This window comes from Myxocyprinus asiaticus, chromosome 47 (genome assembly GCF_019703515.2).
Source record: "Myxocyprinus asiaticus isolate MX2 ecotype Aquarium Trade chromosome 47, UBuf_Myxa_2, whole genome shotgun sequence".
NCBI classification, from domain to species: Eukaryota; Metazoa; Chordata; class Actinopteri; order Cypriniformes; family Catostomidae; genus Myxocyprinus; species Myxocyprinus asiaticus.
In genome coordinates this window covers 25,033,415-25,053,596 of record NC_059390.1, presented here as the reverse complement: position 1 = coordinate 25,053,596, position 20,182 = coordinate 25,033,415, and the positions used below count along the sequence as shown (strand labels likewise).

Here is a 20,182-nt window from a genome sequence, read left to right as displayed (position 1 = left end):
AATGGGTGGAATAAACACAAAGAATGTGTAGATTCATCTACATAACTGTCCCGAAGGTGTGTTCCTCCACAAAACAAGCTCCAGCCGCTAGCGAAACCAGCAAAAAAAAAAAAAAAAAAAAAGCCATTCAGTTTCCTCAGGCAGTCAAACGAATGTTAAGTGAGCCGGCCCCTTCGACTGCTACATGAGTGCAACAAATGACCCAATCACTCCAATGTCCTGCAAGAAATACTCCACAAAACAAACTCCAACCAATAGGAGGCATAAGCACAAAGAACGTGCAGATTCATCCACAACACTGTCCTGAAGGTGTGTTCCTATGCAAACAACTCCAGCTGCTAGGCGGAACCAGCACAAAAAGAAACAAAAAAAGGCGCTCAAGTTTTCTCGGACGGTCAAGTGAATGTCCAGTGAGTCAGGCTCACTTGGCTGCAATGTGAGTACCACAAAATAACTTAGTCCATTGACTTAATGAAGGACATCGCTTGCTGGGGACATGTAAATATTTTGCGGCCATCCTTAGCATGTATTCTCAATTTGGACGTGAACATCAGTGCAAAAGCGACCTTCCATTGATGAAGTTTCTTGCATTCCTTGAATCAGTCACGTTTCTCTCTTGTCGAATTTGCAAAGTCTGGGAACAAGAAAATGCTGTGGTTCTTCCAAGAAAGCCTTCCTTTACTCCTCGCCTCGTAACACAAGATCTTTATCGGACCAGAATTTATCGGGCCTGTCTCCCTCAGCAGATCGCCGAGCTGGAACCATGTGAGCTCGCTCGATTTCCAGCTTATGGCCTGTTATGTCGAGCAGACTCAGGAAGAGCCCGTCCAGGAATTTCACCATATCTTGACCTCATTCGTCCTCAGGAATTCCAACAATTCGGACGTTATTCCGCCAGCTACAGTTCTCCAAATCCTCCAGCTTCTCCCAGACGTGCTCCAAATCCACCTTGGTCGCTAGCGGATTAACAGCTAATTCCCTCTCTGATGACTCCATATAATCGATCCATTTCTCGACACCCCCCACTCTTGTAACCAACTCAGTGAATTTCGTCTCCATGGCAGTGATCAATCGACATATTATAGCAAGATCCTCCAAGTCAGCAACGACCTTCGTCAGCATTGCAAACACGTTCAACAAATCTCGCCGAATTTCCTTCACCAGCCAAATTGGCTCCTGGGCTTGCGGCCTGCTTCTCAGGGGCATCAGCTTGAGCACGTAAGTGTCTTTTAATGTCTCCAGAGCCCGAGGATTTTGAATTCTTTGACATATTGTCTTCCTAGAACAGTTAAGAATCAGGGAGTATCGAATCTCACCAGTTTATGACACAAAAAGTATTAAAACTAGCAATGTGCGGAGAGCTCGCCGTTCACACGTCCAAACCTCGCATGGTGCCACGTGACTCTTCAGAAGAACTGATTTTTAACTAACATTAAAGAAACTTTTAAACCTTTAAAGATAGACTGCAGTGAGCTCCAAGGTTGTAAATTGATGTTATATAATACTGTTAAAGTCATCAGTCTACATTATTTAAATTTCATTTTTAGAAAAAACATGTTTTATAGCTTAATTCCTGATGAAGAACTACACTACCCATGATCCTCCAGAGAAATCAGAGAATTGTGGTCAACAAAGTGCACCAAAAGAGCTCTGCACCGACTAGTCAGTCTCCCTACATAATTAAACTACTTATATATTTCTAAATATCTGAGTATTTGGCAATAAACCTAAAATATATTGTTTCTATAGCTATAACAAACAACTTTAAATCAATGGTTTTAAATCTTTGCATCATTTTGTAGTTAATTTCCTTTTTGTCTGATTATCTTTTTCTTTTTTCCCCTTCTTTTCTTTTGCTTCAGTTACAAGTTTGTAAATTACCTCTAATCTGGTTGGTTGGTTTATGGCTTAAAACTGTACTGGGGAAAATAGAGCACTGTTGGGTGAGCACTGTTGTTCTGCAATCTGATTGGAGCTTGCAATTTTTTTCCAAGTGCTTTCCATTTTGGTGTGCCATATGTATCAGATGGTCAATGAACGGACTGTGGATGGCTAGTTTTATGGTGCTTTTTTGTCCTTTATGGAGCTTGACATCTCCTGGTCACCATATGCTTTAGTACTGGTGAAAATAGCAGTGTGAGGATTTTGCTAAATATATTGGATAGAAGAAAGTCACACAGGCTTGGAACAACATGAGAGTGAGTAAATGATGACATAATTTATAATTTATTTATGTATTTATTTATTTTGGGGGGGGGGGCTATACATACTCAGCTTGCTGCATCACCATCTGTGTGTGTGTCAAAGTTTGATGAACTTTGTCATCTTCCAATATTTGCCTGAGCTGTCTGGTCATGTCTTCTAGACTGGATATGGTGTCTTTATAGGGTGTTGTCACACCCGCCTCTTTTAACTGCTCCACTGTGTCCACCAGCCTCTGCGTGTGATTGGTCAGTTCTCCAACATTAACATCCCAATCTTGGAAGCATTGATGACACGGCTCACAGTCAGGGAATGTCCCCACATAGCCACGCCCACAGGAGTCACACCGCCGCCCAGCCACACCCTCTACGCACACACACTCTCCAGACATTTTATTGCACTGTTGAGTGGCAGTGCCTCGTGGGTCACAGTTGCATGCTGGAAAAACACACACACACACAAAAAAAAACAGGCACAATTAGATTTAAAAATGTGAATCGTCATTTTTATTTTATTTAAAATCCTGAAAGTGAGGACTGGAAGGAACAGTGTATTTGTGTGTGTGCGTGTGTGTGTACTGCAAAAAATTATTTTCTTCAAGTCAAAATATCGAAACTTTCTTAAAATGGGATGCATTTACTTAAAAAGCTAAATTACATTAAATTAGCTTATAACAAGATAAAAAATATTTGCCAATGGTGGCAATTGTTTTTCTTGTTTTAAGCAAAAAACAACTTTTGTTAGATTTTTCTGAAAACAAGACTTAATATTTTAATATCTAAGTCATTCTGCTACTCAATTTTTTTACATTTTTTTTTAAAGGTTGTTTAGATTTTTTTTTTTTTAGTAAAAATAAGACAAATGCTCAGCATGAAAATAATTATCTTTTTTTTTTTTTTGCAGTGTGTACTTACCTGTAGTATGGGGACAAACAGTACCCATAAGTGAGCTAAATCGGACAAAACCTACCTTTGGGGACATTTTTGGACATCCTTATTTGGAAAAATGATCCATACATAAATTATGTTTTTTTTTATTTTTTATTTTTTTATTCTAAAAATGCAAAATGTTTTCTGTTACGGTTAGTCTATTAGTTACAATAATTAGCTTTATAAACTCATCAAAGAAATGAAACATCCTCTCACTTTCAACTGCTTTTGTTTTCAGCAAACTTAACATGTGTAAATATTTGTATGAACATAAAAAGATTCAACGTCGAAGACATAAACTGAACAAGTTTCACAGACATGTGACTAACAGAAATGGAATAATGTGTCCCTGAACGGGGGGGGTCAAAATCAAAAGTAACAGTCGGTATCTGGTGTGGACACCAGCTGCATTAAGTACTGCAGTGCAACTCCTCCTCATGGACTGCACCAGATTTGCCAGTTCTTGCTGTGAGATGTTACCCCACTCTTCCACCAAGGCACTTGCCAGTTCCCAGACATTTCTGGGGGGAATGGCCCCAGCCCTCACCCTCCGATCCAACAGGTCCCAGACGTGCTCAATGGGATTGAGATCTGGGCTCTTCGATAGCCATGGCAGAACACTAACATTCCTGTCTTGCAGGAAATCATGCACAGAATGAGCAGTATGGCTGGTGACATTGTCATGCTGAAGGGTCATGTCAGGATGAGCCTGCAGGAAGGATACCACATGAGGGAGGAGGATGTCTTCCCTGTAACGCACAGCGTTGAGATTGCCTGCAATGACAACAAGCTCGGTCCAATGATGCTGTGACACACTGCCCCAGACCATGATGGACCCTCCACCTCCAAATTGATCCCGCTCCAGAGTACAGGCCTTGGTGTAACGCTCATTCCTTCGACGATAAACGTGAGTCCGACCATCGCCCCTGGTGAGACTCGTCAGTGAAGAGCACTTTTTTGCCAGTCCTGTCTGGTCCAGCGAAGGTGGGTTTGTGCCCATAGGCGACGTTGTTGCCGGTGATGTCTGGTAAGGACCTGCCTTATAAAAGGTCTACAAGCCCTCAGTCCAGCCTCTCTCAGCCTATTGCGGTCAGTCTGAGCACTGCTGGAGGGACTGTGCATTCCTGGTGTAACTCAGGCAGTTGCCATCCTGTACCTGTCCCACAGGTGTGGTCCTGTGCAGGTGTTGTTACAGGTCTGCCACTGTGAGGACGATCAGCTGTCCTTTCCTGTCTCCCTTTAGTGCTGTCTTAGGCATCTCACAGTACGGACATTGCAATTTATTGCCCTGGCCATATCTGCAGTCCTCATGCCTCCATGCAATATGCCTAAGGCACGTTCACGCAGATGAGCAGGGACCCTGGGCATCTTTCTTTTGGTGTTTTTCAGCGTCAGTAGAAAGGTCTCTTTAGTGTCCTAAGTTTTTATAACTGTGACCTTAATTGCCTACCGTCTGTAAGCTGTTAGTGTCTTAACGACCGTTCCACAGGTGCATGTTCATTAATTGTTTATGGTTCATTGAACAAGCATGGAAAACATTGTTTAAACCCTTTACAATAAAGATCTGTAAAGTTATTTGGATTTTTACAAAATTATCTTTAAATTACAGTGTCCTAAAAAAGGGATGTTTCTTTTTTGCTGAGTTTATAAAAACAACATATGTCTATGATATGTCCTCATTTAGATAAAGCTAAGTTAAACGTGTGTATGTGTGTATCAGTTAGAAATGTCATACTTTGTGCTCTTTCATATTTGCTTGCCAAGAAAAACGGTCAATTATTCAGTTTAGTGGTCATTATAAAAATAAATATTTGACTGCAGAGTGTTGCAACTGAAGATTGTAAGTTTAACATTTAAAGTAATTGATTCAAAATGTTCTCCATCTACCAAAGTGCTGAAATCTCTTCCACGCTAGTGAATGTTTAAATACTGTTGCCAAGTAAACTTGATATCATGATGGAGTACTCCAGTTTTCTGTTAGTTCTGCACAGCACCAATACATGTGCCAATGACAAACAACTCTCTGTGGGTCTCAGCATCATTTCATGAATAAATTCAAATGCACAGGCTGATCAAGATCCAAATCCAAAATTGGACTGTACTACAGTTCTTCAAGTTTCAGTTTACATTGGATGAAGTTAATGATGCAGGTGGTAAACAATATTATTATCACCATAACTACTGCTTGTATAGAGCGCAACAGTGCCTGACCACTTTTTCAGCCATCTTGTTTCCAGAAGTGTTTTTTCGATTCATTTTTTCCATAGGGATTTCATAAAATCCTTAATAAAAGAGTTCTAAGCCATGACCAGCTCTGAGGCGAATCACAACATTACAAACTTTGATTTGAAGCAAAATAGTATTTGACAATCTGCAAAAAGACAAAGGTGTTCTTAACGTCTTCAATGAAGGAATGAACTACAATCCCATAAAGCGTTGCGAAAGATGTAAACAAATTGAAAAAGATGTAAAAATATAAAACCATTCATTTAAAGTTGTTGATTATAAGTATGGAAACAATATACTTGTATATTTGCAAATATCTCAATATGTTGCAATAATATATAAGTAGTTTGAGAGTGTTGGAGGACTGACTTGATTGCGTCATTCCTAGTGCGGGACGGCCCCCGGAGTGAGTGTTCACTTCAGAGCTCTTTTGCCGCACTTTGTTGGCCGCAATTTTCTGATTAGTGGAGCGTTTCTTTTCAGAATCATGGGTAATGTTGTTCTTCACCAGGAATTCTGCTTTTAAACATGACTTTTGTAATAACATGGACGGATGGCTTCCACAGAAGCATATACCGTTGATTAACAATCTTGGAGCTCACAGTATGTCTGTCTTTAAAGGTTTAGAAGTAATTGTTAAAAATAAGTTGGTCTATGAAGAAAATTTAATGGAATTTTTTCTTCTTGAACCAGACTGTTGTGCTCTATTACTGCAATTCCATGTTAAAGCATGACTTTTCACAGTTCTGAGTGGTTTGAACTGTTAACAGTGCACTTGAAGTATGCTGTCCACAAGGTGAAAGACAAACGACAATATACATTTTTATGTAAATTTTAATTTTTTCATTTTATTTTGTTGCTGTACAGAAACACAGAAGGAATCTTGGTGATTTGGTGCCACCTGTATCATCTTTGGTGCAGAGTGGCTCTGGCTCTAGTAGTGAAACCCTGGTGGCCTTATCAGCGGTCTGGATGTTAAATAGCTGGACAACGGTGGTGCTGGAGTGGACATCAGTGAACTCCTGTGTGTCTCACATCTGTACTCCCAGTCCATGGGCTCACTTGTGTCCACCGGCTTTTCCACTTCCATTGGCTCTTCAATGTCACAGCCAAAATTGAGCACAGGAAATGGGAAAGAATTGCCACCTGACCGCAGCCAGTGCCTCTATTTCACATTGTGGGTGAAAGGTGCTGGGGTGGACAAAGATTGCCTGCAAGATCTCTTGAATGCCATAATCCAATTTTTCAAGAAATCAACTGACTGACCAGCGAACTATATGACTGGCAGAAAAGTCTGAAAATCTCCAGCAATGACTGACGATCAGAACTCCAGCAGAGGTTCTACTGTGATGTCATAAAGAACACTTTGCTGAGGATCTGTAGCAATGAGGGAGGTCACGAGGGCAGGATCTAAGAGCAGCTATTTTGATAAGAATAAAACTAAATACAAAACAGGATGAACATGGAAACAGGGCAAGACAGGAAGCAAAACAAACGAAAACAAACAGAACTGAAACCGGAGCATGAACTGGGGAGAAACATTAATAACTGACAAAGGTGAACAGAAAACAGGGCATTATATACATGAGGGATAATTAGGTAAATGGCACACAGATGAAAACAATAGGGAACAGATGGTAGCGATCAGGGCAGGGAATCATGGGAAGTGTAGTCCAGGGGGAAACAGATGATAGAGGCAAAACACAGGGCAAACAACAGAGAATCATAACAGAAACCCCCCCCCCCCACCCCAATGGGCAGCTCCTGACGCCCAAGTAGTGCAGGAAGGGGGGGCAGGGCCAAGATGGAGATGGAGAACAAAGAGTCCAGAGCAGATTGAGCTGGTGGCCAGGGGACCAAGGAAGCCAGGGCAGATCAGGTGGACGAGCAGGGGACCAAGGGAACCAGGGCAGATCAGGTGGATGACCAGGGGACCAAAGCCCTGCGGAGGGGCGGAGCCATGGAAGGCGGAGCCGTGGCAGGCTCGAGGAGCAGAGCCGTGGCAGGCTCGAGGGGCGGAGCCATGGAAGGCGGAGCCATGGCAGGCACGAGGGGCTGAGCCGTGGCAGGCGGAGCCATGGGAGGCTCGAGGAGCCGAGCCGTGGAAGGCGGATCCATGGTAGGCTCGAGGTGAGTCCAGGATGACTGGGAAATGACCTCAGTGGTCGCGAACATAAGCAGAGTCTCGGGTGCGACCTCTGAGGTCGAGGGCATGGACAGAGACTCGGGAACGACCTCTGTGGTCGTGGGCATGGACAGAGACTCGGGAACGACCTCTGTGGTCGTAAGCATGGACAGAGACTCGGGAACGACCTCTGTGGTCGTGGGCATAGGCAGAGACTCGGAAACGACCTCTGTGGTCGTGGGCATAGACAGAGACTCAGAGACGACCTCTGTGGTTGTGAACATGGGCAGAGATTTGGAAATGACCTCCGTGGTCGTGTACATGGGCAGAGACTCGGAGACGACCTCTGTGGTCGTGGGTGCAGACAGACTTGGAGACAACCTCTGTGGTCGTGAACATGGGCAGAGACTTGGAAACGACCTCCGAGGTTGTGTGCATGGGCAGAGACTCGGGGACAGAAGCCTTTCTCCTCCTCCAGGCGGCTGAAGTAGGCAGCGCAGGCTCTGGGATGGAAGAGGCTGGAAACGCAGGCTCTGGGACGGGTGAGGCTGGCAACGCTGGCTCTGGGACGGGCGAGGCTGGCAACGCTGGCTCTGGGACGGGCGAGGCTGGCAACGCTGGCTCTGGGACGGGCGAGGCTGGCAACGCAGGCTCTGGGACGGGCGAGGCTGGCAACGCAGGCTCTGGGACGGACGAAGCTTCTAGCTCGTTGGCTGTGGCAGGCATAGGCGTTGGCTCGTTGGCCGTGGCAGGCATGGGCGTTGGCTTGTTGGTCTTGGCAGGCATGGGTGTTGGCTTGTTGGCCGTTTCAAGCAAGTTTTATTTTGCACAAGAGCAAAATCTAGCTGATGAGATATTTTTAAGCATTAGAAAACCAGAAAAAAATATATATATTTTTCTAGTTTTCTAATGCTTAAAAATATCTCCTCAGCTAGATTTGGAAAAAGTCATGGTAATTAATAAAATCTCAAAAATTGCAGAAAATTAATGGACAATATATACTGTATATATATATATATATATATATATATATATATATATATAGTCCATGACTTTTCTGCAATTTGTGAGATTTTATAAATTACCATGACTTTTCCAGGCCTGGAAATCACAAAGGCAGAAGACAGGAAAATTAAAGTCCATTTCATGTTTTTACAGCCCTAAAAAAAATCAATCACTGTTAAATCATCTACTGTAATATAATGAAATATATTATAATAGATTTGTTCATTGCAACAAAAAACAACAACAACAACAACAAAAAAAAAAATCATCAGAATAAATGGCTACATTTGAATGGCCGCCAATGGCAAAGGATGTTTTTGCCTGCATAATTGTGTAACTGCTACCGATCAGTGGCTTTTCGAAGCTAACCAGCCAAAATTAAGTCTCATTGCTTCTTGCGATTAATGTGTTGGGAATTATGTGCTCAGATAAAAGACAAAGGCAGGCTTACACACAGTCATAAAGCCTGACTGAGGCCTGTAGAACACTCAAAGCCTGATAACACAAAAACTGTGCCAAAATCAAACAAAGGGAGTCCAAGCAGACTGCAGATCCCATCAAGCCTTGCTCACTTTACACATAGGTGTGAAATTATGAAGGATCAAACTCTCAACTCCTATTGGATGAAATGCATGACAGAACACGTCCCTCAACCATGATGTCATCGAGAGTATAAAACCCCGGAGATTTCTCCTAAGCCTTGCTTCCAGCGACAGTATTCGCCGTGTCTTGTTGCAGCCCTGATGCTCCCAGGTGTAGCCTCGCTGCCCAAGGAAGTAACGTACGTACTTGAAATTTGGCCATATAATCTCCGTCTCGCTGGACGAGCTGAGATCTTCATGTTCCACCGAGCACGCTAACGGATCTGAAGGAGACCGGCGAGTAATCCGCATCTCACCCTTTTGCCTACAGAAGTGAAGAAAGATTTCTCTTCCTTATTCAACTGAGATGACTTCGCTGATATCTCTGCCAACCCGCTGACAATCAGCCACCGTACCGCCCACCGACAGAGCGAGGAAACTACCTCCTGTCATCAACCTAGCTTCGAGGAAACGAGTCGGAGTCAAACGACGGACGAACACACATTCTACCTGTGTCCTCATGTGACTCAAGTAAGAGGTTTATGTCTGGGCAGAGATAGATTATTATTGTGTGTTATTCTTGTGTACAGTTTACGGACTGCCGAGTCCACTCATTGCTGCTAATAATAATCAAGGTATTACTGTAACTTACTGTTACCATGAATGAGATTTGCTGTGTTGGCACACTGAGTTTATCCATTAAAGTACCAACGTTTGTGGCAGACAGATTTTGAGCCGTTCACTGCGTCTCTGAGTGATAAAACTAACAGTTGCCATCTCTCCCACGATAGCTAAACTGGCTTTGGTGCCGTCACCCTGTTCTCTCTCTCTCGTACTAACCGCACACATACACGACCCCTCACAAACATTCCCACACACACATTTGGCGAACAGATAACTTGGCGATAGAACCCAGCTTTGTCCTTATGTTATCGTACCAGCAGAGACACGTGTTTAACGGGCAGACGCCATTAACCAGTCTCTCCACCCGCATTCGCAGCCACATTCTCTGGCCGGAAACCTCGTGTGACGCACTCTCCATGAGAGCCATGCCCGCCATTTTGTGCACTCCTTCTCTCCTGACACACACACAAACACATACACCCATTCACACACAAACACACACACACACACATCTACCCTCCTCTCATATATTATAGGCTTATCTGTTACCATATCTTATGTCAATAAAGAGAAGTGTTTTGGTATTGTTCTGCATGCATCTGTGCCAAGGGCTGGCAGGGGATGTCAATACTCGGATTCAAGCCTTCATTGTTCCCCATTTGAATGTCGATGTTCTCCGGATGTTGACTTTCCTTAAAGAACAGTCCCGTATTGAGACTGCTATACTGTCTGGTTATTAGTCCCTAATTCCAGGGTAGTGCCCCGGCAATATTAAATCTTATTAATATTCTATTGATTTTGATAATTGATAGTGATCTTTGATGATTGTTGATTTGAAGGATTAATAAGCTAATGTTGATTCTAATCAATGTTCTATTGATTTTAATAATTAATAATGATCTTTGATAATTATTAATTATTGCTAATAACCAAACCCACCCCTGAACGAAGCCCCAACAAATGGTTTTGTGACCGATCGTGACACCAAGGTTTGAATATGCCAAGGAGTGAGTGAGAGTAGTCTTCACATGCTGAATGCTTTCATGGCATTTAGAGCTAGTAACTTGAATCTGATGTAGTCTCTGCAACCACCAGATGTCTCCCTCCACCTCAACTTAAACAACTTTTTTATTTGATAGGTCTACATGGGATTACTTTCAAATTTAACAATCCATGAAAGAGCAGGTAGGGTTTAGTGCTTAACTTTACTTGAAAGAGTGATACAATGATTGACACTCGATGAAAAAACATCTTGGTTACTGATGTAACCTCTGTTCCCTGATGGAGGGAATGAGACGTTTTGTCGTTGTAGTGACACTAGTGGTTCGCTCTTGAGAGCCCCAATCACCTTTGCTTTATTCAGAAAAGGCCAATGAAAATTGGCGAGTGGAATTTGCATGCCACTCTCTGCCCCGGACATACGGGTATTAAAGGAGATGGCGTGCACCACTCATTCAGAGTTGTGCTGAGGAGCCGAGAGAGAGTCCCGGCCATGTCAGCGGTCGGTTCAGTGCCGAGGCAGGAGGGACACAAAGTCTCGTTCCCTCCATCAGGGAACAGAGGTTACATCATTAACCAAGACATTTCCTGTCTGTCACTCACTCGACGTTGTATCGATGTAGTGACATTAGCGGTTCTTATACGAAATGGCACAGGCGCTGAACCGTGTCGTGAGGTACGGAGGAGCAGACACGGGCAGACTGCTGCATGCCTCGCATGGAACACTCGACCATGTCATGACCTTCCAGCGAGTTAGGTAAGGTGTCTCCTGGGTCCCAGTAAGGGTGGGAGGAGGACTTACCCGTGGAAGCTACAGGCGGTGGCCTTTCCTGATTTTTGTATTAAGCAATTTCCCGCCAAGCAATAGCTCGGATAGTGCTGGGGAAATGCTCTTCCCTCTCCAGGAGGGAAAGCACAACGGAGACCACATCCTATCGGAGCGAGGTTAACATGTGGAGAATACCTCACATGGACTTACCGACAGGGAAGTTTACATATGGAATGATACCACTGAGGAAGACCCTACCTACGGAGAGGGTACACAGCAACAGTGGCCGAGGCAGAGCAGAACTCTGATGAGGGAAAACTGAACAGTGGAAACGCATCATACGGGATTACTGAGGGTGGAATCACCACGCATGGAGCACTGAGCCCAAGTACACAGGCTCACCTGAAAATGGGCATACCACGAGTACTGGGCCTGGCAGCATCACTCCTCCGCCGGGTTCGCCACCGAATAGTGCTTAAGGAATTAAAGAAGCGTCCAGTGTTCACCAGTTACGGGGAACAGTTGTGGACAAGATTAAACACATTATCACCTCAAATGGGGAAAGGTGCAATGCAAGCGATACACCCGACCGGCTGCCCGGCCTACCTGTTGTTACCCCGTAACACTCGGGTCAAAACCGGTTCTATGCGTAGGTTGTAGAACCTCATAAAGGTATTGGGTGTAGCCCAACCCGCTGCTCTGCATATGTCTGCTAGAGAGGCGCCCCCACCAGTGCCCAGGAGAACGCAACACCTTTGGTGGAGTGCGCCCGGACTCCCAAAGGGCACGGCAGGTCTTGTGATTGGTAAACCAGAGAAATGGCATCCACAATCCAATGGGACAACCTCTGTTTTGAGACAGCTTTCCCCTTCTGCTGCCCTCCAAAGCAGATGAAGAGCTGCTCCGAGCGTCTAAAGCTCTGTGTGCGGTCCAGCGCAGGGTACAAACTGGACACAGCAATGACAAGGCCAGGTCCTTCTCCTCTGAAGGGAGCGCTTGCAGGTTCACCACCTGATCCCGGAAGGGAGTGGTGGGAGCTTTAGTGCACATAACCTGGCCGGGGTCTCAAGATCACGTGAGAGTGTGCCGGCCCGAACTCCAGGCATTCGCTGGTGACAGAGAGCGCCTGCAGGTCCCCCACCCTCTTGGTAGAAGTGAGCACCACCAGGAGGGCCATCTTCAGGGACAAAGTGCTGAGCTCGGCCTGCTCCAGGGGCTCAAAGGGGGCTCTCTGTAAGGCAGGTAGGACCACAGAGAGATCCCAAGAGGGAATCAGGCACGGTCTAGGGGAATTCAATCTCCTCATGCCTTTGAGGAACCTGGAGATCAGGTCGTGCTGTCGAGAGGGTCTCCCATACAGTGTATCGTGATATGCTGCAATAGCAGCCACGTACACCTTCAGGGTAGAGGGAGACAGCTGTCTCTCCAGTCCCTCCTGTAGAAAGGACAACACAGACCCGACTGGGCATCTCCGTGGATCTTCCCCACGGGAAGAACACCAATTTGTGAAGAGATGCCACTACAGAGCATACAGCTGCCTCATGGAGGGGGCTCTGGCCTAAGTGATCGTGCCTACCACCGCTGGCGGAAGGCCTGCTAGGTCCTCCGCATCCCATCTAGGAGCCAGACGTGGAGATTCCAGAGGTCTGGCCATGGGTGCCGGAGCGTGACCTGCCCCTGAGTGAGAAGGTCCTTCCTCAGGAGAATGTGCCAGGGAGGGGCTACTGCCAGGAGCATCAGGTCTGAAAACCAAGTCAGGTTGGGCCAGTATGGTGCAACATTCAGGACTTGTTGCCTGTCCTCCCTGACTTTGCACAACATCTGTGCAAAGAGGCTCACTGGGGGAAACGTGTACTTGCGCAGCCCCCGAGGCCAGCTGTGCACCAAGGCATCCATGCCGAGGGGAGCCTCGGACAGGGAGTACCAAAGGGGGCAGTGAGAGGACTCTCGGGAGGTGAACAGGTCATCTGCGCCTCTCCGAATCTCTCCCAAATCAGCTGGACTGTGCGGGGGTGGAATCTCCACTCTCTGAAGCGTTACCTGCCGTGAGAGTGCGTCTGCTGCACGGTTGAGAACGCCCGGGAGGTGAGTGGTTTGCAGAGACTTCAACGTCTGATGACTCCAAAGGAGGAGGCGGCGGGCGAGTTGTGACATGCGAGGTGAGCGTACCCCGCCCTGGTGGTTTATGTACGCCATAGTCGCTGTGTTGTCCATCCAGATCAACACATGCTTGCCCTGAATCAACGGCCGAAGCCTCCGCAGGGCCAACGATACTGCCAGAAACTCTAGGCAGTTGATGTGCCATTGCAGGCGGGGCCCTGTCCAGAGCCCCAATACTGCCTGCCCATTGCACACAGTGTCCCAGCCTGTATTTGAGGAATCTGTAGTGACCACGACGTGGAAAATTAAAGTTAATTTCATGTTTTTACAGCCCTAAAAAAATCAATCACTGAGAGACCTGCTCTAAGGGAACCCCTGCCCGTAGAAATGCCAGGCCTAACAAAGGACTGAAAGTTTGACGGCACCGAGACGTGATATTCACGTGCTGGGTGCCGTGGCGCCATGCCCACCTCGGGACTCGAGTCTGTAGCCAGTGCTGGAGCGGTCTCATATGCATCAACCCGAGGGGGAGTACCACCGCCAAGGATGCCATATGCCCCAGGAGCCTCTGAAATTGTTTCACTGGGACCGCTACCTTCTGCATGAAGGTTTTTAGGCAGGCCAGCACTGACTGTGCACGCTCGTTCGTAAGGCATGCCATCAGGGTGACCGAGTCCAACTCCATACCGAGAAAAGAGATGCTCTTCGCCGGGGAGAGCTTGCTCTTTTCCCAGTTGACCTGAAGCCCCAGTCGGTCGAGGTGCCGAAGCACAAGGTCCCTGTGCGCACACAATAGATCTCGCGAGTGAGCTGGGATCAGCCAGTCGTCATGATAATTGAGAATGCGAATGCCCTTCACCCTCAGTGGGGCCAGGGCAGCCTCTGCGACTTTGGTAAAGACGCGAGGAGACAGGGACAGACAAAAAGGGAGGACCTTGTACTGGTATGCTCATCCCTCGAAGGTAAACCAAAGAAAGGGTCCGTGTCGAGGAAGGATCGATACGTGAAAGTACGCGTCCTTCAGGTCAATGGCCACGAACCAATCCTGATGTCGTACAGACTCTACCGCCCGAGAGCGGGAACTCAGAAGATTCGTCTGCTTCCGAAAGCAGAAGCCCACCCTCCGATGCTGCAACTAATCCTCGTCGTGAGCCCGAATGAGATATTAAAACCGCCCTGAGGTGGACCGCCTACCTCGCAACGTTCTCATGGGCATGTTCTCGCAGTGAGAATGTGACCCCTCCACGAAAGCTGCCTCGGCGTGCTGGCGACCCAAGCACTTGAGACAGATCTTATGGCCATCCGGTGGGGAGAGATAATGGCTGCACCCAGTAGCACAAATGCGAAAGGACATTTTTAAAAAGACGGCAATCCTTTGTGCGAGCTCTTTTAGAGAAAATATACTCTTTTGGAATATACTGTTTTAACACCTGTGGACTCAGCCGCCGAACCACCCAGGGGAAGCACAACACTCGACTGTGCGAGGGTGACTGCTGATATGCACTGTAAATTCCAGCAGCAGAAGATAAGGTGACGGGACGAACACACACACACATGCGCTCGGCTCCGAAGAACAAGTCTGAATGAGTGGTGCACGCCATCTCCTTTTATACCCATATGTCCGGGGTGGAGAGTGGCATGCAAATTCCACTCACCAATTTTCATAGGCCTTTTCTGAATAAATCAAAGGTGATTGGGGGGCTAAAGAGCGAATCCCTAGTGTCACTATGTGTGCATAGTCACAATGTGCGCATCCACGCCATACAATTTTCAAATACAATTTGCAATGCCTTTTGAATATTTTCAGCGAAAAACTTCCATAAAAAAAAAACTTCTCTGTGTGTGTGTGTGTGTGTGTCGTAATGTGTGAGAGCACATCTGTTTTTAAAATACATGATAAACAAGGTGAATGAACTAAGAAAAATATGTGTAATAAGAAATTGTTTGCCTGAAGATTTTTTGCATAAAGATTTTTGCAATAATTGTTTATATAATATTTAAATTGAAAAATAACTTATACATCTTTGTAGTATTTGCTGTACTGAATTTAATTTATGCTGATTTTAATTAAAAAAAAATATAAAAATTTTTTTTTATATTTTAATATGTATGGCCTGTGCAAAAGTCGCCACCATGATTCACGTTCTGGATGTTCGCTTTTTAGGAGGTAGCCAGGGTGATCTGGGTGGTTTCTAGGTTACTTACTGGCCAAAAGAGCCCACCCAAAGTCTCTATGATCTTCTGGTCTCTACATATGGCTCGCATCTTTTATTCATTGTAAGTTTATAGGATATTTTTACCACATTTTTTGTAATCCACTAGGTAAAATCCTCAAGTTATTTGGAAAAGTAATAGTACACTTCTCGACAAGCCACACAGTTTGACGTATCATTCACGTCCAAAGAATAAACGGTGCAGGACGAGTTCCGTGCTTACATTTAATGCTTAGTATGAACAATAGCATTAGTGATGGTTGTCTTAGTAAAAACCAATAAGAAAATAGTCAGGATAATTTACATGACTGTTATAGTAATGAACATCTAATGAGAATCATCAAGATGATATCAGTATGTTTATATGACTAATGGAAATTACAAACAAACTCAAAAGTAAAACATACAGCATTACAGTTATGATAATTAGAGGATTTTTTTTTTTAATTATTCTGCAGTGAAATATGACACATATGTTTTAGTGAGATTCACTCATATGCATATATTAGTGTTTGTGTGTCTGGTTCTGTTGCAGCTGTGTTCAGGACATTTGGTTGGAATGCTGTGGGAAGTTTCGAACGGAAATGTGAAATTCCTAGATTATCTTTTTTTATAAAATATATTTTGGCTTGATGAGAGCTTGTGTATCTTTTCTGGAATTTCCTCTTTAATTTACACTACAGTTTAATGTCACCTTTGGTTTATTGTGCTAGCCTAATATTGTAGTGAATGTTATATAAGCTCTATTTCGGTAAATAGTCTAGATAGCATTAAAAAGCTGACAGAATGCAGATTAAGAAATTTTGCATATACAAAGCAAAATCTGGATAATGGGTAACAAATCTGTGTGTGGATCGGTTTTTAGTTAAACAGTTTATGACTTTTCCCTGACAAAAGAACACTATTTAAGGTGTTTACATGACTGAATCAGTTTACAATCACACATGTAAACTGACTCGTTGCATGTAAACACACTGATTGTCCCAAAATCAGTGAAATGCACTTCTAACGTGTGTAAAATGTTTTTGTAATAGTGTATACTAAAGTCTGCCAGAGATAAAAGACAGGAAAAGATAAAACGACAGAGAGAGAGAGAGAGAGAGAGAGAGAGAGAGTGTGTTTGGTTGAATTCAACAATCCAACAATACACTCATGTATACCAATGCTTAAAAGTATAACAAGTACAACAAACTCTTTTTCAAATAAACTCTTTTTTCACAATAGTGTTGCTTTACCAGCAACGAGTTACATTTTCCAACAAGTAGCGCTGTAGTGTCACAAAACGTTACATTTGCCACATTGCATTGCAAATGCAGCAATAGAACCGAGGGGGTAATCAAACACGCTCACCTAAATGGTCCTCTCTCTCATGTTGAGCTGGGAATCATTAAAGTGAATCATTTATTTCTCACAGTCAATGTAAACAAACAGGTTATAATAATTTATTTTCTTATATTTACAATTGGGAAGTCCAGTTCTTCTGTAACTCAGTTTTCTAAAATGGTGTGTTTAATTTTGTTAGTTTAGATGTTCAATTTGATAGCTGTGACCCTAGTAGTTTAATGTCTCCCTAATTATATCAGGTGATATTATTTCATTTTTGTAATAAGAATATTTTAATAATATCATCTGATTCTTAACCCTTTTGTTTTGTATCTATTAGATATTAGCCTTTCACCGATATATCGGTATCGGCGTATATTTTACCGATATGCGCCGTAAATTAAAACTTTTTTTCAGAACATATAATGCAGAAAACAATGCTTTAGAATTGGTGTCATAGCGTAGTTTGTCCAGCAGAGTGCGCTCCAACTCCATTGTTTACAGAGCTGACTCTGAGCTGACAGTGGTTCTACAGACAGGGCGGAGTTAAACGGTGCGGATTTGAGCGATCTCTTCTCCTTAAATTGCTAACTAGTTTGTGAAATACATACTGGAAAGTTAATAAAAAATAATCCCATAATTTCATATAACTAATATAACGTTAACCCTGTCCCTGACAACCATGTCACTCATGTTTATCACATCTGTTTGCTGTTAGCCAGCTATAGTTTGTCAGTGCAGTCAGTAATGTAGCAGACTGAAATGTAAACATCAGAGCACCTTTTTGCAGCTCAGCAGACAACGGTACGATGGTGAATTGTGTGTGGTGAGTGTTGATTTCACGCTTCACTGTTACCTAGTTGGTGAGACACAATGCTGGAAAGTAAATAAAGTCCATCTTTTACTCTCCGTGGCAACGAGCTTAAAGCTAACTAGCTAATCACGTAGCTACTTTCATACCTTGTCAGCGTGTAAACATGTATTCACCAAACTGTTTTGTTCAGGATTCACAGTTTGGTACCCCTTGAACCGAACAATTCCAGTTGTTGCATTTATAAAACGTCATATTTAAAAGTCTGGTTTTACAGACATTAAAATAGGATACAATAAAAGTAGATTTAATAAATAGTATATTATAGTATATATAATAATATATAGGAACTGTATCTAAAATAAATGAGGGGTGATAAATACTAATACAATAGGCTGGAAAAATAGACATTTATTCGTTTTAATACCCTATATATATATATATATATATATATATATTTTGAATGTATTGAAACTTGACACCGGGCGACGCACCCTAAAAACTGCACCGTTAGATCGGTTTCATGCTGAAGAGCCACTTAAAAGTAAAATTTTTTATCTCTCTCGTAAATGTAAATGAGTGTAAATGCCAACACCATCATATATCGAAAGGACTGATGCCTGTCAACCAAAACATGAGCTCATTTATGTCATTAAATGAGTCAGTTACTCCTGGTCGGAGGCTTCCATAAATATTTAGTTTATATGTAAGGTTACATCCTACATAAATATAATGGTGCCATGCTCAAATATTTAGTAGAGCATAAATTGTGACTTAGTGCCCATTTACGCCACAACTAGGCTAAGTTTGAACTTACGTATAGCTGGTGCAACTGGCCTCTGATGTTTATTTAGCTATTTATTTTATTTTTATTTATTCTTTATTTAAATGGTCAGCCATTGACTGATACTAAACAGTACTGATGTTTATTTAGCAATTTATTTTATTTGAATTTATTCTTTATTTAAATGGTCAGCAATTGACTTATACTAACAGTACTGATGTTTATTAAGCTATTTATTGTATTTTTATTTATTCTTTATTTTCTCAGTGTTATTTTCTAGAATTTGTTGACAATGTATAATAATAATGACAAATGTTCTTTGATAAAAATATTTGTTTAAGAAAGCAGCCTTCTGAGTACCTTTGCATAGTCATATCGGTGCACAATCCACATAGAAAAGGTCTGTTTTCATTCCAGCTCAAAAATTTGCTATATCGGTCACCATATCGGTTATCTGTGAATTTTCCCCTCTCTAAAATCGATATCGGTCTCAAAAATCCCATATCGGTCGGGCTCTACTTTTGTTCTGTTCAGACATTTTTGCCTGATTTGATCCCTTTTTGCATGTATAGAAATAGTGTCATTGAACTGAGTATTCTGGGTCTTTGTGACTTTTCCTCTTTTTACCATCTTAATGCACCAAAAACAACAAAAAAAGAATTCCTGAAAAGATTACATCAAGATTAGGCCGTTTTACAAAAATTCACACTTGTACTGCTCCCGGACAAATTTGTCTGACCATAGAAATCAATGGGAAAATCAGTGGGTGAGACCAGAACAAAGAGACACAATGCAGACCAAACCCATACAACACACACAGACACACACAAACGAAAATAGAAATTAATGGGTGAGACTATGACACAGCCACAATTTAGAACACAAACCACACACATCACACACATGTACACACTTACAGAACTAAATGCCTGACCCCTCTTTTGGAAGAGTTTACCCTTTCAGACAAAACATGGCATTTTGTTTTGTTTCGAAAACACATATTACCGTGCAAAGCAATTTTTCCTCACAGATTCGAGTTTACTGAATTATATTATTGAATGAAGTTTGCAAAATAAATGGTAGATAAAAAAATACTTTTATAAAAATACTTTTTTTTAAGTCTTCTCTTTGTAATACCATGGTCAGGTTTGACTGTGCATTGAGCACTACATGAGATATTGTTGCAAAAACTGAACATTTCAGAGCAAGTGGATTAAAAAAATAGCTACACTTTGACAAATAATTGTCTTTTAAAACACCTATATATACACAAATGTATAACTTGTGATAACATCTATTAATTACGTTACAGCAGTGGGTTACAGACACCATTTAACAATAAGGTAAACGCTGAGGCCACCTACTGGCTATACTTGACATTGCTATGAAACTGATACATTTTGTCATGTTTTTCCAGCAGAACACTCCTAATGCATGACACCTAGCAACCTTTTAATAAATATTCAACTTTGCTTCTTATTTTATATAAAA

General features: G+C 43.1%; 1 protein-coding gene across 1 annotated transcript in view; it reads right to left on the bottom strand.

Moving 5' to 3' along the window:
- The window catches only part of LOC127436829 (laminin subunit beta-1-like), a 74,905-nt gene that overhangs the window by 12,213 nt on the left and 42,510 nt on the right, over positions 1-20,182 (bottom strand). Inside the window, exon 23 of the mRNA XM_051691263.1 lies at positions 2,271-2,640. Coding sequence (XP_051547223.1) covers positions 2,271-2,640 — 370 coding nt within the window. The remainder of the gene's footprint in view (positions 1-2,270; positions 2,641-20,182) is intronic.